The sequence below is a fragment of the Sus scrofa genome, chromosome 9 (assembly GCF_054392235.1).
Source record: "Sus scrofa isolate SSC_HxYL_T2T_F1_AM1 chromosome 9, Sscrofa_HxYL_maternal_Yorkshire_Landrace_v2.0, whole genome shotgun sequence".
Taxonomy (NCBI): Eukaryota; Metazoa; Chordata; class Mammalia; order Artiodactyla; family Suidae; genus Sus; species Sus scrofa.
Genome location: NC_139391.1, coordinates 108,756,041 through 108,773,710, shown reverse-complemented (window position 1 = coordinate 108,773,710; position 17,670 = coordinate 108,756,041). Strand labels below are relative to the sequence as shown.

General features: G+C 42.6%; 1 protein-coding gene across 6 annotated transcripts in view; it reads left to right on the top strand.

The window, feature by feature from the left end:
- Positions 1–882: 882 nt before the first annotated feature.
- RELN (reelin) overlaps positions 883–17,670 on the top strand; it is a 499,001-nt gene continuing 482,213 nt past the window's right edge. For all 6 annotated transcript variants that reach the window (XM_084977353.1, XM_084977355.1, XM_084977351.1 and 3 more), the window contains exon 1: positions 883–1,384. In XM_084977353.1, coding sequence (XP_084833479.1) covers positions 1,159–1,384 — 226 coding nt within the window. In that variant the 5' untranslated portion in view covers positions 883–1,158. The remainder of the gene's footprint in view (positions 1,385–17,670) is intronic.

The following is a 17,670-nucleotide window of genomic DNA, read 5'->3' as shown; positions in this document are numbered from 1 at the left end:
CCCCCAAAAACACCGATTCAAAAAATTACAACCATCTCTGCTTGAAGAACCCAGCAGCAATGAATAACGGAATAGTCCAGGGAAGAGCGCCTGTCGGGGCTCAGCTCCGCCAGCCTTCGCTGCCACACAATTCCTCACACCGAGCAGCACAAATGACCATTTCCAGGCACCACTCGAGGCTGCCAATTCTACTTTCGCTTAATCTCATTTTAAATCCGGCTACAGACGAGACTCGGTCGCAGCGGCGAGGAGCCAGGCGGGGGACAGCGGGAGGGACGCGAGGCTGGGGTGGGAAGGGAGCGCAGGGGCCCCTCGCAGTTCGGGGCCGCGGGCAGATCCCCAGAACAAGTGCGGGCCGCCCTGGCTCCGCGGCGGGCGAGCCCCGAGGGGCGCGGGGCGCAGCCAGTGCAGACAAAGAAGCCGACGCAAGCTCAGGCCCCCACCGCCCCTCTCCTTTCCCCGCACCTCCTTTCAGGAAAAAGGGAAATGTGAGGGCCAGGGAGGACTGTCCTCTCCTTTTGCTCCTCCAGACATCTGGGAGGGAGGGTCTCTCTCTCAGGCTTTTAAGTCTCTCACTGGAGACTCGCGAACCCCGTGGCCCTCGACAGCACCCCCGAGCCCCCCAATGCGCCCGACTAGCGTCCCTCATCAGCCTTTCCGAGCGCGAACTGGGCACCTGAGCCCGGTCCCCAGGAGGCGTGCGCCCTGCGCCGCGCGGGGTGAGGCGTGCGAGCCCGAGTGGGCGGGGGCCGGGCGGGCGCGCGCGAGGCGGCGCGCGGGGGCGGGGGTTCGGCCCGGACACGTGTGGCGGCGGCGTCGGGGGTGGGGGGGACTCGGCGCCCGGGGCTTTAAGAAGGTGTGGAGGGGGGCGGGCGCTTTCCCAGGCCTGGCCGAGGGGCGTCGCGCACAGGCGGCGGCGGCGCACCGAGGCAGCGGCCGACGCGCTCACGGCGCCGGCAGGCTGGCCCCGCGCTCCCGCGGCCCAAAGAAACTTTGGAAGCCGCCGTGTGCCGCGGAACTTCCCGGCGGGGCTCCGCGCCCCAGCTGCTCTGCTCCCTCTGCCGTCTTCTCACCTTCCCTCCGCGCGGCTCCTCCATCCCTGCGTCTCCAAAACTGAATGAGAGAGCGGCGCTCGGAGCGTGCGGCGGCGGCGGCGGCATGGAGCGCAGTTGCTGGGCCCCGCGGACTTTCCTCCTGGTGCTGTTGCTGGGGGCGACGCTGAGGGCGCACGCGGCGGTGGGCTATTACCCCCGCTTTTCGCCCTTCTTTTTCCTGTGCACCCACCACGGGGAGCTGGAAGGGGATGGGGAGCAGGGTGAGGTGCTCATTTCCCTGCACATTGCGGGCCACCCCACCTACTACGTACCGGGACAAGAATACCATGGTAGGTACCACAGCATCCGCGCTCACGCCCAGCGCAGCTGTCTTTCCCTTTCCTTCTTCCAGGGGGCGGTTGAACCGCGACCTGACCCCTTTGCCTAAATTGTGCGCTCCGTGGAGGGAGAGAAAGTTAGTGGAGGATGGAGTCGCGAGTTGGGCTTTATTCACCCCTGCCCCTCAGACCACACACTCCCCTCTGGCGTCTCCCGGCGAGGAACTGGTTCTGGTGGGAAACGGCGGAGAATGTGGCGGGTCTTTGCCCTCACTCTTGGTTCTGGCAGCTGACACTTGAATGAATCCGCGCATCTTGTTTCTTTAACCCGAGTTCTTGGATCCCAGACCTTTGTCCTGCTGCCGGTCCCCTCCGAAGTGCACCCGGTGGCGCTGGGGCTGGCGCTGAGCTTTACGGACCGGCTTGTGACAGATTGACGCGCCCGGGTCGGCGGCCGCCCCGCGCCTCCGCCGCCCGCCACAAAGTTCCCGCTGCTTCCCAGCCAGGGGTTCCTGTCGTTTCCTTCAGTGTCAAACAGTCCTCCTGACATGGAGTGGCTGCTTCCAGCGCTTTCTTCTTTTTAAAGTGGCGTTTAAAATGTCAGGAATTGATGGGGTTTTTTCCTGATTCCGCTCTTACTTTTAACGTGCTCCTTGATTTTAGAATGATGTCTGTGATGTTTATTAATGACTTGGTCTTTAATCTGCACAGCTTTAAATTCCAGGTAGGGACTGGAAGTTCCTTATAATGTAAAGAACCATAAAAAAAAAAAAAAAAGATCGTTACGAGATTCTTCATCAAAATTAAACATGATGGAAAAAGAACAATTTAGCTGCAAGCAATAGACCTCTATGTAGTGCATGCATTTTTTCATATTTTAAGCTAGTAAATCGAGGATGTGAAAAAATAAAAAGATATTGTCTTTTCTGTTATTTCCACTGGAACTTCTGATATTTCATTGCAGTGGAGGTTTTAAGTGGTGATAGACACTGTTTAACTAGAATTTCAAGGCAAAAATATTGGTATCCAACCAAATAGAAACTATTGTCTAGTAACAATCGCATGTCATAGTTGCCATATCTTGTAGGATAATAGTTATTGACATAGCAGGAGATAATCCACGGAGCAGCTGCCATTTCAGATAAACATGCATATAAAACTGATAAAAATCCTTGAGTTTTCTACATAAAACCCTCTTCATATCCGCTTTAAAATATTTAGCCTAAATAAATGCCTTCTAGAGATTTAAAATAGTGCTCTTACAACTTTCTAGTGGCATGATGGCAGCCTTTTCTGTAAAGCAGGGGTCTAATTTGGTGGAATTTTAGACTTTGGAATATTCATTTTCTGTAACTAGTCTCTTCTTTAATAAAAGTGCTCATTGTATTCCCTTCCCAAGAACAATCTGGTGTTTTTCTGAATTCATTTTTAAGTAGAAGGGCCAGCCAATATAATGGCAACTCAGAACTCACCCAAAGACTGATGGATTGAGCCTGTCTCTTGGTGTGACCCTTAGCAAAGGTACTTGCCTGTTATTAGCTCTAAGTGAGAGTGGTAGGTAAGTGAGCCACCGCTGGGCTAAAAGGTGTGATTGTCAGGTTGTAATGGAAGACCATGTGATAATACGGAGGCTTCCCCCCCCCTCCTGTTTTCCATGTCTTTTGTAAGGTGGCAACATAGAAAAATATAAAATACCAAACTATGACATAGCCTTTGCTTTTGTTATAAAGCTAGCAAATATAAGTCACCTAAGACTGACAGTAATCATATCTCTTATCTCTAAGTCCAAAAAGGAATGAATGATAAAGGGCAAGAATAAAGTGTAATACTTCAGGTTGCACATTGTGTGGGAGTGTCTCAATTTCTACCTCTTCCACTACCAGAAAAGGTAGAAAAATGTTATTTAAGTTTTAGAAGATCAAATTATTATAAGCTTTGAGAATGGCTGTAGTAAGATCTTAAATTCCTGTTACCTGTTTTGTCAGATATTTAGTTTTGAAACTGGCTGTAGCTATAGGCCTTCAGTAAGTTCTTCCTTGTAAAATTTTCTGTAGGTAGAAGAAATGTTTAAAAATGAAATGATGCTTACATATGTCTCTTTTTCTTTTACACTTCTGGAAATTAATGTTAAAATCAATTATGTAACATGTATTTAAGGTTTGAACTGTTGATAGAAAAACTTAACCTAATATACTTTTGTCATTAGCTCGTTTTATATGGAACCAAAGTAAGAGGTTGTTCAGCCAAATTTTCTTCAAACTAAAAAATATGCAAAATATTAGCTTGAGACTTTATTTCTAATTTTGTAAACCTTTAAAATGTAATAAGTTGGAGTTCCCGTCGTGGCTCAGTGGTTAATGAATCCGACTAGGAACCAAGAGGTTAGGGGTTCAATCCCTGGCCTTGCTCAGTGGGTTAAGGATCCGGCATTGCCGTGATCTGTGTGTGGTATAGGTTGCAGACGCGGCTCGAATCCCGCGTTGCTGTGGCTCTGGCCTAGGCCGGTGGCTACAGCTCCAATTAGGCCTCTAGCCTGGGAACCTCCATATGCCGTGGGAGCGGCCCTCAAAAGGCAAAAACACAAAACAAAACAAAAATGTAATAGTTATGTCAGGAAAAATCAGTCTTGTCTCTGATTTATATTGAACTTAGCATTTGAGACAATGGTGTTTGGGTGCTGTTGATGGCTGTTACTTTTTTACCTGGAAGAATGAATCGAGATAGAGGTACAATGGCACCTAACACAGACAGTGACATTAAATAAGGCTGTGTCAGCTGACCTCTAATACTTGTGCTGGGAGACAGAATGTGAAATGGGGAGGCAGATGTCAGTCTAGTATTAAAGTGGTTCAAAATTGTGTGTCTCTGTATTTGCATTGTATTCATTTAAAGATTTCTATTGTAAGTCTTTTGGAAAAAACAAAAAACAAAACCAGAAATGAATACCACAGAATTTGAAACTCAGCTGCCTAACAGAATTGTCACTTATTTCCAGTGTTAAGTAGTATATCGATCTGTTTGCAGTTTTGGCAACTCTGTAAATAGTGCATGGTTATGTCTACTGGTTCTCATTACTTGGTTGCTTGGTATTTCTGTTGTCATCTTCCTATATCTTTTAAATTCTGTTGTCTATGACTTTTTTGAAATGACGCTGTGACCTATGGTGTCTTTGCATGATGAATACAGTTAGAAGCCCAACAAAAAAGAGGTTTCATGATATATATATATATCTCATGTTGAATTAGAAAGGTCTCAGGGTCAGAACATTTTTTTCCTAGAATTTCCTTTTCTTCCTTCCTTCCTTTCTTTCTTCTTTCTTTTTGCGCAGATCCAGAAATGTTGGTTTCTGCAACATGGTTTCCAGGCCCAAACCTGAGTTATTTTTTGGTAGAAAGTTGCAAATAATAGGAAATGGAAACTCAGATGGTCCAGTCAGGCAGCCATTTCTCTTTCTCAGCCACATCTGGCGATTCACTACTGCTTCTCACAAGGACCAGGGCAGTCTTGTGAAACACATGAAGCTTGACTTGAGGTCTGCAGCTTTCTTTTCCCATGATAATCCCTCTTCCTCACCTCCACTCCTCAGGCTTTTGTTGACAACCTCTCCTCCAACCAATGTATAATAACTGTGACTTGTCAATGTTATATTCTCCCACAGTCTTAGTTACAACTATGGAGAGATGTTTTTCTACTTTTGATTAAAAGAATTTTGGCATCACTGAACAAGCAGATAATGTATTTTGAGATAGAAAGACTTTTAGATAACCCCGAAATCATGTAGTAAGGACCTTTCTACTCACAAGATGGGCTTTATTCCGTAGTCATCATCAGAAAGGAGAGGTCAGATATAAGAAAAAACATTATCTATGAAAGCCAAGCATAGGTAAATTAGTCTGTGTAAAGCACTTGAGCTTTGGTGAGACAATTTATCTGAATTTCTTTTTTTTTTTTTTTTTTTTTTTTTTTTTTTTTGTCTTTTTGCTATTTCTTGGGCCGCTCCCGAGGCATGAATTTCTAAATAGATCAGAATCCCCATTATTACGGGTGTCATAAGGTGGAGGAAATGTTCCATTACAGTGAAAAAATGCTCTGAAATATTGATTGATGAAAAAAACTCTGTGTTAAGTGGAACTGAATTGATAGTAAAGCATGATGCTTTAAAAAGGGAATTTGATTATATTTTGTAAATCCAATTATCACTATTGAATAGTTCTCCCCTGCTACATTTTCATCCTGTTGTTTATTTAACCATTTTGTGGGGTAGATAGGAAAATCAATTTCAACTACTAAAACAAAACGTTCACCTAAAGAAAGATAAAATCAGTATAAAGTATTTATTTTGTTGTAACAATTGCCAGTATTCGTATTATGTATACATATGCTCTTAGAATCAACTGGTTGCTATTTAAAAATCACTGTTCAAAGGCAGTGCAATGTAATGACTTTTCAAATACTCAAATAATACATATGTTAGACATAATTTTGGGTAATATGCTCCACATTAAATTTCTTTCAAAAGAATGATTTTTTAATTTGAATTAAAGTTATCTAATACTCCTAAAGTAACTGGGTTGTTGATCAGGTGAGTGGATATTTGTCTTTCATGTATATTTAAACTCTCAGAATTACTTGTCAGATGCAATTTATAAGTGAACTGCTCTTTACCAGCAGTTTGCTCTTTCTTGTTTGAGTATGACTATAAAGATGGAGCAATTTAAAGCTTTTACGCTGCTGCTTTTATAGTTCATCTTGCTCTCTACAGTTTGTTTCAAACTTATTTTACTGATGTTCAGATTGCGTATTAAATCACATAGCTGTTTCTTTAATATATATTCCCTGTATGAGTTTCAATTCAAATCATAAACTAAAAAAACCAGGTCTTTAGAATCATAATTGAAAACATCTAATTTAGGCAGGTATTCTTACTTCAGTCACAGTAGTACATTACTAGAAATTATTTAATTAGAATAATTCCCTCCAATTTTTTATCAGTATTTTAAATTACTATTTTTATTTTCATTTAAAATGTTAAAGAATAAAATAAGGAGATCCCATCATGGCTTAGTGGTTAAACAATGCAACTAGTATCCATGAGTATGCAGGTTCGATACCTGGCCTTATTTATTGCGTTAAGGATCCAGCATTGCTGTGAGCTGTGGTGTAGAACACAGATGCGGTTTGGATCCCATGTGGCTGTGGCTGTGGCTGTGGTGTAGGCCGGTGGCTACAGCTCTGATTGGACCCCTAGCCTGGAAACCTCCATATGCCGAGGGTGTGGCCCTGAAATGACAACAACAACAAAAAAGAATAAAATAAGAAAGTTGTATCATTGTAATCATACAGTTTTTACAGAACCGTCTTATTCCAATGAGTTTTTCTTATCACCTTTGAGAAGCATAGTGATAGGTATTTTCGCAAGACTTTAAAGTCAATACTACTGACTTTCAAATTTTTTCATAAATTAGTTTCATTCAAAAGACAGTATCTGAAACTTATCTGATTTATTTATTTTTCCCTATCTGGAGTTGGTCAACTCTATAGATGATATGGGAACCTTACATTATCAGTTTTTAGGATATGTTGCATATTAAGTGTAATTGTTCTTCAAATCTGCTTTGACAGTTATTTATTATGTCTTTAATCTTCGCAGGTAATTGCTGTTGCATATTATTTGAAATATATTTCAAATAGCCGTTCATTAGAAAAGCATAAATAAATTAAAAAAAAATCTTGTATATGTTCTTGCACAAAAATATAAAGTTTTTTTCTTTTTTTTTTTTAAAGTTCTTTATGGCATATAAGAATAGAAAAAAAATGGATGGCCCTACACTCAGTGCATTTGGTTAGAACGGGCAGGTTCACTGTAAACAAAGAGAAGTGGTTTATACTATGTCTGGGTAGTGACATAACACACATGAAAAGTAAAATTCATTTATCTAAATACTTTATCTTTGAGAATAGTTTGAGTGATTAATCCACCCTATGCCTACCTCACTGATTTTAGCGTTATTTATAAAATACCCAGACTGTATAATTTTAATCATATTAACCTTAAACAGGAAGTATTAAAAAGACATTTTAAGAAATTGGAGTTGAATTTTCAAACATGAATATTTCATCATGACCGTTCAAACACAGGGATGGCGTATGTGAAAAAACATCCTTGGCTCTCAGAAAATTCCCCATGAGGTGATCTCACTTTAGTGTCAGTTGTGTAGCTTAGAGAGTAATTTTCACCATGGTCACCTGCCATGCCCATCTCACTGAAGGCAGAGCTTCTGCAGGGTTGAATGCTGTGCCTATGGGCTAACCAATTATTTCTAACATGTGTGCTTCTCTAGAACTACACATTTCCTCCCCTTTATTCAGTCTCCTGTAGGCGCTAAATGTAGCCACTGAACTTGGGGGTTTGTGGAAGGATCACTACAGATGTTGTTGATTTGCGGCTTAAGGAAGCTCTGATCATTTGAAAAACAAAGCTAAGAGAATTAGATAGGTTTGAATGCCACAAAGAGATAGTTATAGGAACTCTGAGGTTGCCAAGTCAACATTGAAAACCCAGGTCATCTTTTAATGCTAAATTAGCTTTCCTAAGAAACATAAACTTCATTTGGAAAACAAAATAAACTAAATTATATTGATGAAAGAATTATTTGAAACTGTAGAAGAGCTCACGAGAGTTTCAGATAACACAGGGTATTGATGTTTGCCGGTGCCCACGTGCTAGGTGACATGAAGGAGTGATGGCAGTTTACCAATAAGCATAGCTCAAGTCAGAGTTGTCTTTCTATGCCTTTCCGTCTGTCTCTCACCTGCTTTCTCCCATGTCGCCTACCCCACCTGCCCCAATTTTCTCATTTTCTTTCTTCTTTTGCTCCCTTCCTCCATATCACAGGGCATTGCTTTCACTCTCCTCTTCCTTCCTCTTTTCAGCTTCACAACTTGATTCATTTGCTCCTTCAGTTCTTTCTCTTTTTCTTTCTTTCCTTTAGATTTCCTGTCACCATCTCTGCTTTTCTCTCCTCTAACTGTAACATGGAAAAATATTAGTGTATTTGTATAAGTTATTGTAATCATTGGATATTTTCAATAATAAAAGTGAGCGAGGAGGCTTTTATAGTTCTCTCTTAAAAAATTAACATTATCTTTCTGTGACATGCGCTTGCCCTTTGAAAGAAATCATGGGTTAATTACTCCTGATAAGAGAGTAGGCTCTTCCCTCTACACTGTAAAGCCTCTCAGAAGAACTGCCAAGCCAGTAGCTGTTTAATTCTGAGTTAGCTGCTCCCCCCATCAGCTGTGGGATCAAACTGCAGAATCAGAAGTTTGTGCACGAAAGCACATATATATACGTACCTTAAGGAAGTGTTGTAGAATTTAGAAAACTGCACGTTGAATTAGCTTGGATCTAAAAAGCAGCTGAGTTTGGAGATGTCTTGAATGCTTGAGTGCTCAGAGACTCTTCTAGTAAATAGGTGAAGGACTGTTGCTCTCATCACCTCAGCCCTCTCTAGTCATCTCATTTACTGGCTGGTCTCATTGCCAAACTTCTTAAGCATAGCATTGAAATAATGATGCTACCTTTGTAGGTAGCTGGCACTTAATGGGCAGGTTAAAAAAGGGGTGGGGAGTTCCCTTTGTGGTGCAGGGGAAACGAATCCAACTAGGAGCCATGAGGTTGTGTGTTCGATCCCTGGCCTTGCTCAGTGGGTTAAGGATCTGGCATTGCAGTGAGCTGTGGTGTAGGTCGCAGATGTGGCTGGGATCTGGTGTGGCTGTGTCCGTGGTGTAGGCTGACGGCTACAGCTCCGATTCAGCCCCTAGCCTGGGAACCTCCATATGCCATGGATGTGGCCCTAAAAAGACAAAAAAAAAGGTGGGGGACCTTTGTGTGGACATTAGGTTGAGAGTCAAGAAGTGGGGTGTGTTGCCTTGGGGTAAGTTTCACAGTCTTTCTTCAGCAAGACCTATTTTATTGCTCTATATCTGTGAACTCTAATGTCTGTTCTAGAGCAAAAATCGAAAGATTACTTGGTTGAGAGCTGACTTATTACGTTGAAAAGAGAAGTCTAGGGAGGCACAGTGGTGTGCTGGGAAGAATTCAAGCTTTGGCAGCAGAGAGACCCATGCACATGTTCTTTCTCTGCCACTTAGTCATTGTGTGCCTTCAGCAAGTTACCTGTTCTCTCTCAGCCCCAGTTTCCTCATTTCTTTCTTTTTTTTTTCTTTTTATGGCCTCCCTGTGGCATGTTCAAGTTCCTGGGCTAGGGTTGAAATTGCAGCTGCAGTTGTAGCCTGTGCCACAGTCACAGGCACAGATCCTTAACCCACTGGCTGACGCCAAGGATTGAACCCACCATCCTCACAGTGACATCTGGTCTTTAACCCACTGAGCCACAATGAGGACTCCCCCAGTTTCTTCATTTCTAATGTAGAAATAATAATATCCATATTCTAGGGCTGCAGTTATTAAATAAGGTAATGCATATAAAGCACCTGGCACACAGTAGGTGCTTATTAGATAGTAGTTATTATCATTTTGTACAGTCACCCAGCGTTGGATAAGGATATTTGAAGCAGTGTGTGTACAGATAGGAGCTCTTCACCTATGCCTGTTCATTTTGTGCCTTATCAATATGTGGCCCATTTCAAAGGAAATTCCAAGCTGAGTATATTGAGGAGGGTCACAAAAGTAAAAAACAAAGAAACAAAAAAAATCTCTCATCACCAAATATGTATGATCAGAAAGTGCGTCCCATGGAGTTGCCATTGTAGTGCAGCAGAAACGAACTGTGGATTCCATCCCTGGCCTCACTCAGTGGGTTAAGGATCCAGCGCTGCCATGAGCTGTGGTGTAGGTCGGAAGATGTGGCGTGGCTGTGGCTGTGGTGTAGACCTGAAGCTCTATATGCCTCCGGTGCAGCCCTAAAAACCAAAAAAAAAAAAAAAAAAAAAAAAAAAAAGAGAGAGAGAGAGAGAGAGAGAGAGAGCTTCCCTGCCAGAATAAATGATTTGCCTATAATTAACCAAAACTTCTTTAAGTTAGCCATTTCCTAGGTCAGACCTTCCTGATCCTAAATTGAGTATTTTTTTCTTTTGTTGATGGCCATTATAACAACCAAATTTTGTGTACTTAGGTGATAGTCTAGGAAAGATGCCACGATAAGTAAGTAATACCAGTTTAGTGTATTTTGTTAAATCCTATATGTATCTACAACAGTGTGTAAAATAATTTTAAAACACAAAACTATTTCAACAAAACTAGAACTGAGAGAAATTGATTTTGATAGTGGACTGACTCTGGAAACTTAAAGCCACACACAGCCAGGTGGAGAAGTATAAGACCAGTTTATTCATGATAAAACTAGACTTGTCAGGATAAAGGTGCTGGCTGGCAAGTGTATTCTGTCTGTCCACTGTATCAAAGTTTATATGGGTAGGCTGTTTGGGAGCATGGAGTTAGATGATCTCAGTAGATTCCAGCATCCAGAAAAGCTTCTCCATCCAACCCATGTCACCTGTGCTGGTTGGCACCTTCCCTAGACAGTACTGGAGAAACATTGACCTGTTTCTAGATTCTGCAGTGCCTTGTTATGTGGCATACATTCTCATTGTCTACCCAGTGGTTACGAAAACTCCCTTTCATTTTTTTTTTTTTTTTTTTTTTTTTGTTGTTGTTGTTGTTGCTATTTCTTGGGCCGCTCCCGTGGCATATGGAGGTTCCCAGGCTAGGGGTTGAATCGGAGCTGTAGCCACCGGCCTACGCCAGAGCCACAGCAACGCGGGATCCGAGCAGCGTCTGCAGCCTACACCACAGCTCACGGCAACGCCGGATCGTTAACCCACTGAGCAAGAGCAGGGACCGAAGCCGCAACCTCATGGTTCCTAGTCGGATTCGTTAACCACTGCGCCACGACGGGAACTCCTAAAACTCCCTTTCTCACAAACTAATTTCGAGAACAACTCTGTGTCTAGTTGAAAACGCTCACCTCTAAGGTCCCTGCCGTGTGATTTAATGAAGTGGATTTCTAAATTATTGAAAGGATTATGTCTAAAATTGATAAAGATGATTTTTAAAAGGACTTAGCAAACCTTTGCTTTCTGCTTTGCCCTTACCCATTTCTTCTAGTCAGGATGTGGTACAACCATCTTGTGACTTTGAGGGATGGTCACATGCTGAGGATGGAAGACCGGGAGTTCACAAGGAGCCTGGGCCTTTATTCATACACTTGAGCAGCCGTATCAGCCTTGGAATACCTCTTCTGGATTTCTTACATCGTAGGAAAAATGAGTCAGGTTCTTGTTATTTGCAGGTGAATGCAATCCTATTTTTTTTCTTTAAACACATACGTGACTCAGTATATATTCTCTTTCAGGTTAACGACAACTCTTGTAGCAAGCTCTGAACTGCTCTGTTTCTCCCATAGAATTGCTTTTGGTCACCTTGATAGAACTAGATTGTTTCCTAAGACAGTTTTGATGATGTATTTTCAGAATATGGATGTGCTACTTCTGCAGGTGACAAACAGAGTGCTTTTTATGTTGACGTTTTAGTAATGGTTTGAGAAGATAACCCTCATGTGACCTCCCATTTCTGGAGTTTCTTGTAACTGACAATTTATGCTACTGAGTTTGTTTATGAACTTGGTTTCCTGTCAGTCCTATCTCTCTAAAATGCAGCATCACCGTATGTGAATCCTGTTGACACTTAAAATACTTAATGTGTGACATGGCTGTGAATGTGAGCACGACCCCAACCTTAACCTTGTTTATTATGTCTGGCTCAGCCTTTAGGACCAAATCCAATGTTGTCCTTTCTCTTGCTTGCTGCCTGTCGACAGAGGAAACAGACATCTCAGTCTCACCTTTAGGACCGTGTAATCTTTTCATTTAGACCACCTTTGTTATGCATGTTGAAATATCCGATGATCATAGTTCCAGATCTTCTTTACTTCCTTTTCTCATGTAAACACTTCCTGCATCCTCATCCTGCAAAAAAAAAAAAAAAAAAAAAAAAAAAAAAAGTATATGTCCAGTGTTTGTGATGGAGGAATATAAGGAAATTTGGTTTTGAGCTTGTTTAGAAAAGTGGGTTCACCTTCCCATTCCAAGCACTGATACTATAAAAATTTTTTTAAAAGGCAACTCAAGAATTTAGGAATACGTTAATAACAGTAACATTACTAATAGCAAACCTTAAAGTAGTACCTAGTATATGTCAGGTACTGATATATATGGTTTACATATATCAATTCATGTAATTCTCATAACAACCTCATGAGGTAGATACTATTATCCTCATTTTGTGGATGTAGAAACTAAGTCACAGCAAAGTTGGTGTTTTGCCCAAGATCATAAAGCTATGATACAGGAGTTCTCAGTCAGTCTTTCCCCAAAATCCATGCTTTTAACCTGTATTCATTTATTTTTAGAAATGACAATTATTTCAAGAAAGGGGTAATAAGAAATAACAAAAGACATTTTAAGAAAGAGGAGATGAGGAAAAGTAAAAGCTCATTTTGTTATTTAAAATAAAAGAGTTCGGAGTTCCTGTTGTGGCTCTGCGGAAATGAATCTGACTAGTATCCATGAGGATGCAGGTTCGATCCTTGGCCTCACTCAGTGGGTTAAGGATCCGGCATTGCCATGAGCTGTGGTGTAGGTCACAGACACAGCTCAGATCTGGCATTGCTGTGGCGGATATAGGCCAGCGGCTATAGCTCCAATTTGACCCCTAGCCTGGGAACCTCCATATGCCACAGGTGTAGTCCTAAAAAGACAAAATAAATAGATAAAATAAAATAAAGGAGTTCCCATTGTGGCTCTGGATTAAGGACCTGACGTCGTCTCTTTGAGGATGTGGATTTGATCCTCGGCCTTCCTCAGTGGTTAAGGATCCAGCATTGCTGCAAGCTGTGGTGTAGGTTGCAGATGTGGCTCAGGTCTGGTGTCGTTGGGGCTGTGGTATAAGCCAGCAGCTGCAGCTCCAAATTGACCCCTGGCCTGAGGAACTTCCATATTCCTCAGGTGAGGCCATCAAAAGAAAAAAAATAAAGTTTGAAAAATCAAACCAGGAAGATGGTATTCATGCCGAACAAGGCCATAATGTTATAGTCCTAAATATTCCTTGACAAGACATCACCTTCCAGATAAAGCATAAAACAAAGATATCATTTAGTACACTGTTGATTAAAAAGTAACATCATAATACAAATATAAAAAAGGGATTTGCAAATTTTTCTCAGATTTATTTTTAACAATTTGGAGAATGTGATTTTAATGAAGATTTTCAAGTACATAGGAAATTTGTTCTCTTACTAGTAGAATTTGAGTAGGACATGAATACAGGAGAATTGTAGTTTAGGCAGAGAGGCATTTGAAAAGATTTTCGTTCAAGTTCATCCATGTGCAATGTACTTCTCTCTTTAGGAAATTTCTTTATGTGTTAACAGTCTGCAGGTAGTGCCTGTGAAACTGAGTGACGGGGTACATGGTACAAATCCTGGTGATGAGCCAGAGCATCCTGCAATGTCTGACCTGCTTGCTTGCTTGTTATAGGGCTGCTCTCACAGTGATAGTGACACCAGCAGTATAATGTTTGTTTTGTACTTGGCTTTGTAGGTTTGTAGGGTTTTTTTGTTTGTTTGTTTTTTGCCACACCCATGGCATATGGAAGTTCCCCGGCCACAGATTGAATCCGAGCCTCAGATGCTATCTAAGCCACAGCTGCAGCAATGCTGAATCCTTGTAGAAGCAATGCCGGGTAGTTGTGTTGTGAGCCACATGGGAAGTCCAGCAATGCTGAATCCTTAAACCACTGTACACAGCAGGGACTCCTATAGTGGTTTCCCCCCCACCCCCATACATGGATCAGATCTTTAAAAATCACTTGCTATTGAGCTTATTCGAATGAGAAAAAAGGACTAGGCCTGCCCTTGTCGCCAGATTAATTCACCTCCTGCCTTGGAGGGCAGAGGTTAGCCTTAAGCTTTGTGGCAACCAGGCGAGGTGACACAGGAGGGACTGCAAGGCTGTCAGTGATTAGTGTCACATTACATTGGTAACACCAGTGTTTTCTGATTTGTCACTGTTACAGAGTTTGCCAACAGATCTGAACTGAGAGCCACTGACCCCTGGTGGAAGCTAAACCAGACGGTGGAGGACAGATTTGGGGCTGGAGCTTCCTGGTAGAACCCACAGAAGGCCTGAGAAGGGAGGCCCATGCTTTCACTAGGAGAGAAAAATGTACCTCATTGGACTTTAACAAAAGGACAGTAGCCTTTATAAAGTTATTACCAGAAAGTGTAGAGAAGGTCCACAGAGAGATCATTTTTTTTCAAAGGCAGAACAGACCAAATCATTTCTCCCTTTGTTGTTTGCTGGTGAGCTGTGCCAAGGTGTCACTCTGAACGGCAAATCTGGGAGCCTCCAGCATGGTGTAGGAAGCTGGGGGGCTGCTTCTCAGGGGATCTGAGCTGATGCAGCCATTAAACTGTTGAGACTATTTCTCTCAGATATGAATGGTTTAGGTCAGCCTTTTAACAGAAACTGTGAGGCAAACACTAGAATTCCAAATAAATTGTGAAATGTTTTAAACATATGGAAGACTATGGTAAAGTAAAACTCAAAATTGATTATCACCAATGAGTAACCAGGGGATACCTATCTGTATTCACTGAAGTAAAATGCAAATGCTCTGGAGATGAAGCTCTCTTCCCAGTTGTTAAAATAGCTGATTTGACCTGCATGGCTGGATGACTTCTGCACGTCTAAACAAGTTTACCCTGTCCCAGCTATGCCAGTGATTCCCACTTGTTTCTACAACATCGTGAAAAACACGGAAGCTCTGCAAACATAAAAGAATAGGAAATCTCGAGGCAGGTACATGCTTGGTTGTCATCTGTAGAAACAGCTGTAAAAAAAAAAAAAAAAAGAGCATTACTTTGATTAATTAAAGGAAATATAGGAGTTCCCATCATGGCGCAGTGGTTAACGAATCCGACTAGGAACCGTGAGGTTGTGGGTTCTATCCCTGGCCTCGCTCAGTGGGTTGGGGATCCGGCGTTGCCGTGAGCTGTGGTGTAGGTCGCAGATGCGGCTTGGATCCCACACTGCTGTGGCTGTGGTGTAGGCTGGCGGCTACAGCTCTGATTGGACCCCTAGTCTGGGAACCTCCACATGCCTTGGGTGCGGCCCTAGAAAAGGCAAAAAGACAAAAAAAAAAAAAAAAAAAAAAAAGAAAAAGAAAACACATATTTCCAGTGAATGAAAGGAATGTTTCTCCTTAGAAAGATTTGTCAGTAAAAGAAAAATTTACAATCAGAAGTTAGGGTGGCTATTGGAATAGTACCAAATGAAACAATTTCTTAAGCTTTTATTTTGTTTTTGATAGCCTCTAAACCTTTATTTTTACTTATGTTGAAAGCCTGACCCACTGGAAGATTTAGAGGTCTTATTATGAGCTACCCCAGAGCTGTGCGGTGTGGAGACTGGTAGGTATGCCTGGGTACTCTGGCTGCCAGCCCCAGAAACCAGTTCCGGCTAACTTGGGCTAAAGGAATTTGTTAATAGGAAGTGGGTTAATGTGTAAAAGGGAAGATCCAAGCATTAGACTTAGAAATGATAATAGTGTATTGGAGGAGATAGCGGTCAACTGCTGAAAGAGCCGTGGTCATAAGAATCATGATTCTGGCTTTTTAAATTTTTCTGGCTTTTTTTTTTTTTTTTTTTTTTTTTTGGTGATCTTCACGCTTTTCTGGCCCCATGGTTTGGATGAATCCTCTCCAATTCCTTTTCTTTCTTGTGTACTGAATCCTTTTTTTTTTTTTAATATATGTTAATAGACTTTATTTTTTATATTTATTTTTTATTTTTTTTGTCTTTTTGCCATTTCTTGGGCCGCTCCCACGACATATGGAGGTTCCCGGGCTAGGGGTCTAATCAGAGCTGGAGCTGCCAGCCTACACCAGAGCCACAGCAATGTGGGATCCGAGCCACGTCTGCAACCTACACCACAGCTCACAGCAACGTCTGATCATTAACACACTGAGCAAGGGCAGGGATCGAACCCACAACCTCATGGTTCCTAGTTGGATTCATTAACCACTGCACCACACGTGAACTCCTGAATTCTAATTCCTAGGACCACACGTTGGTCTCGTTGGCCAACCTGGGGGATGGCTGTCCCACTGAGGTGGATGTTGCGGTCTGAGGGGTATCTGTCTCTGAAGGAAAACAGAGGTGTTGTTACTCCAAAGAAGGGGGACGAGGTATAAGGCAGGCAGAAAGAACAGACGAGTACCAGAGTACTCGCAGTGTATGTTTGAGAAGGTATGAAATGACCTCTGGGATACCAAGGTATTTAAACACAGCCCATGGGGAGAAGCAGTGTTCTCTGGGACATCCCTCATCAGATGTGAAAATTTTGGTGATTTTCGGGGGTGAAGGGATAGAGGGCAGAATTATCCTTTTATTATGCATATAGATCAAACCTAACAGGGACTTAGGCTTTTGCGGTTTTGCAAAAATATTTAATTCTCTTCTCAAAGCTGCACAGGGCACTACAGACTGCCTACCCCTGTACAAGAAACCCAGTTCTCTGGGGCGTGTACACTTTTCTCTTTAACCTCAAATCCCAAGGGAGCTTATATTCAGTGACCTGCAAGGGAATTTCAAAGGTAAAGTGGTGAGAGCATGCCTGAGCTTCAGGCATTGCTGCAGACAGACCATCCCCACAGTTCACCCAGGAAGATGTCAAAGTGCTTCTCTCGGTCCTCTTTTGCTTTCTTCTCCTCCTCCTTGTCTCTGTAGTGTTGGGACACCCAGGGCTCTGTCTTTTCTCCTTTTCCTCTGCCCTTCTCCCAAGCATTGTCATGCTTCGGGTGCCATCTGCATGTTGGCGACTTCCTCCTGACTACCCCTGCCCCAGCCTCTCCACTTGGATGTCTGTTGGCATCTCAAACTGAATGTACCCTCGAAGGATCTTCTTGTTTCCCTCACCTTGCCACCAAAGCAGCTCCTCCTTGAGTCTCCTCAACTCCACTATTGCCAACTGAGTCCTTACAATGATCCCGTCTCCTAACCTTCTTTCCCTAACTTCCCAATCTGATCCATCCCTTTCACCTCTGAAAGGTCCCTCTTGCCTAAGTCTGGCCGGCTTTACATTAAAACACATCCAGAATCTGCCATTGCCACCACCCTCTCTCACCTGGATAACAGCAGGCTCCTGATCACTTTTCCTGCTATAGTGCTCGTCACCTTCACTTTTGTATTAAAACAGCAGTGAGAGGGATTTGGTT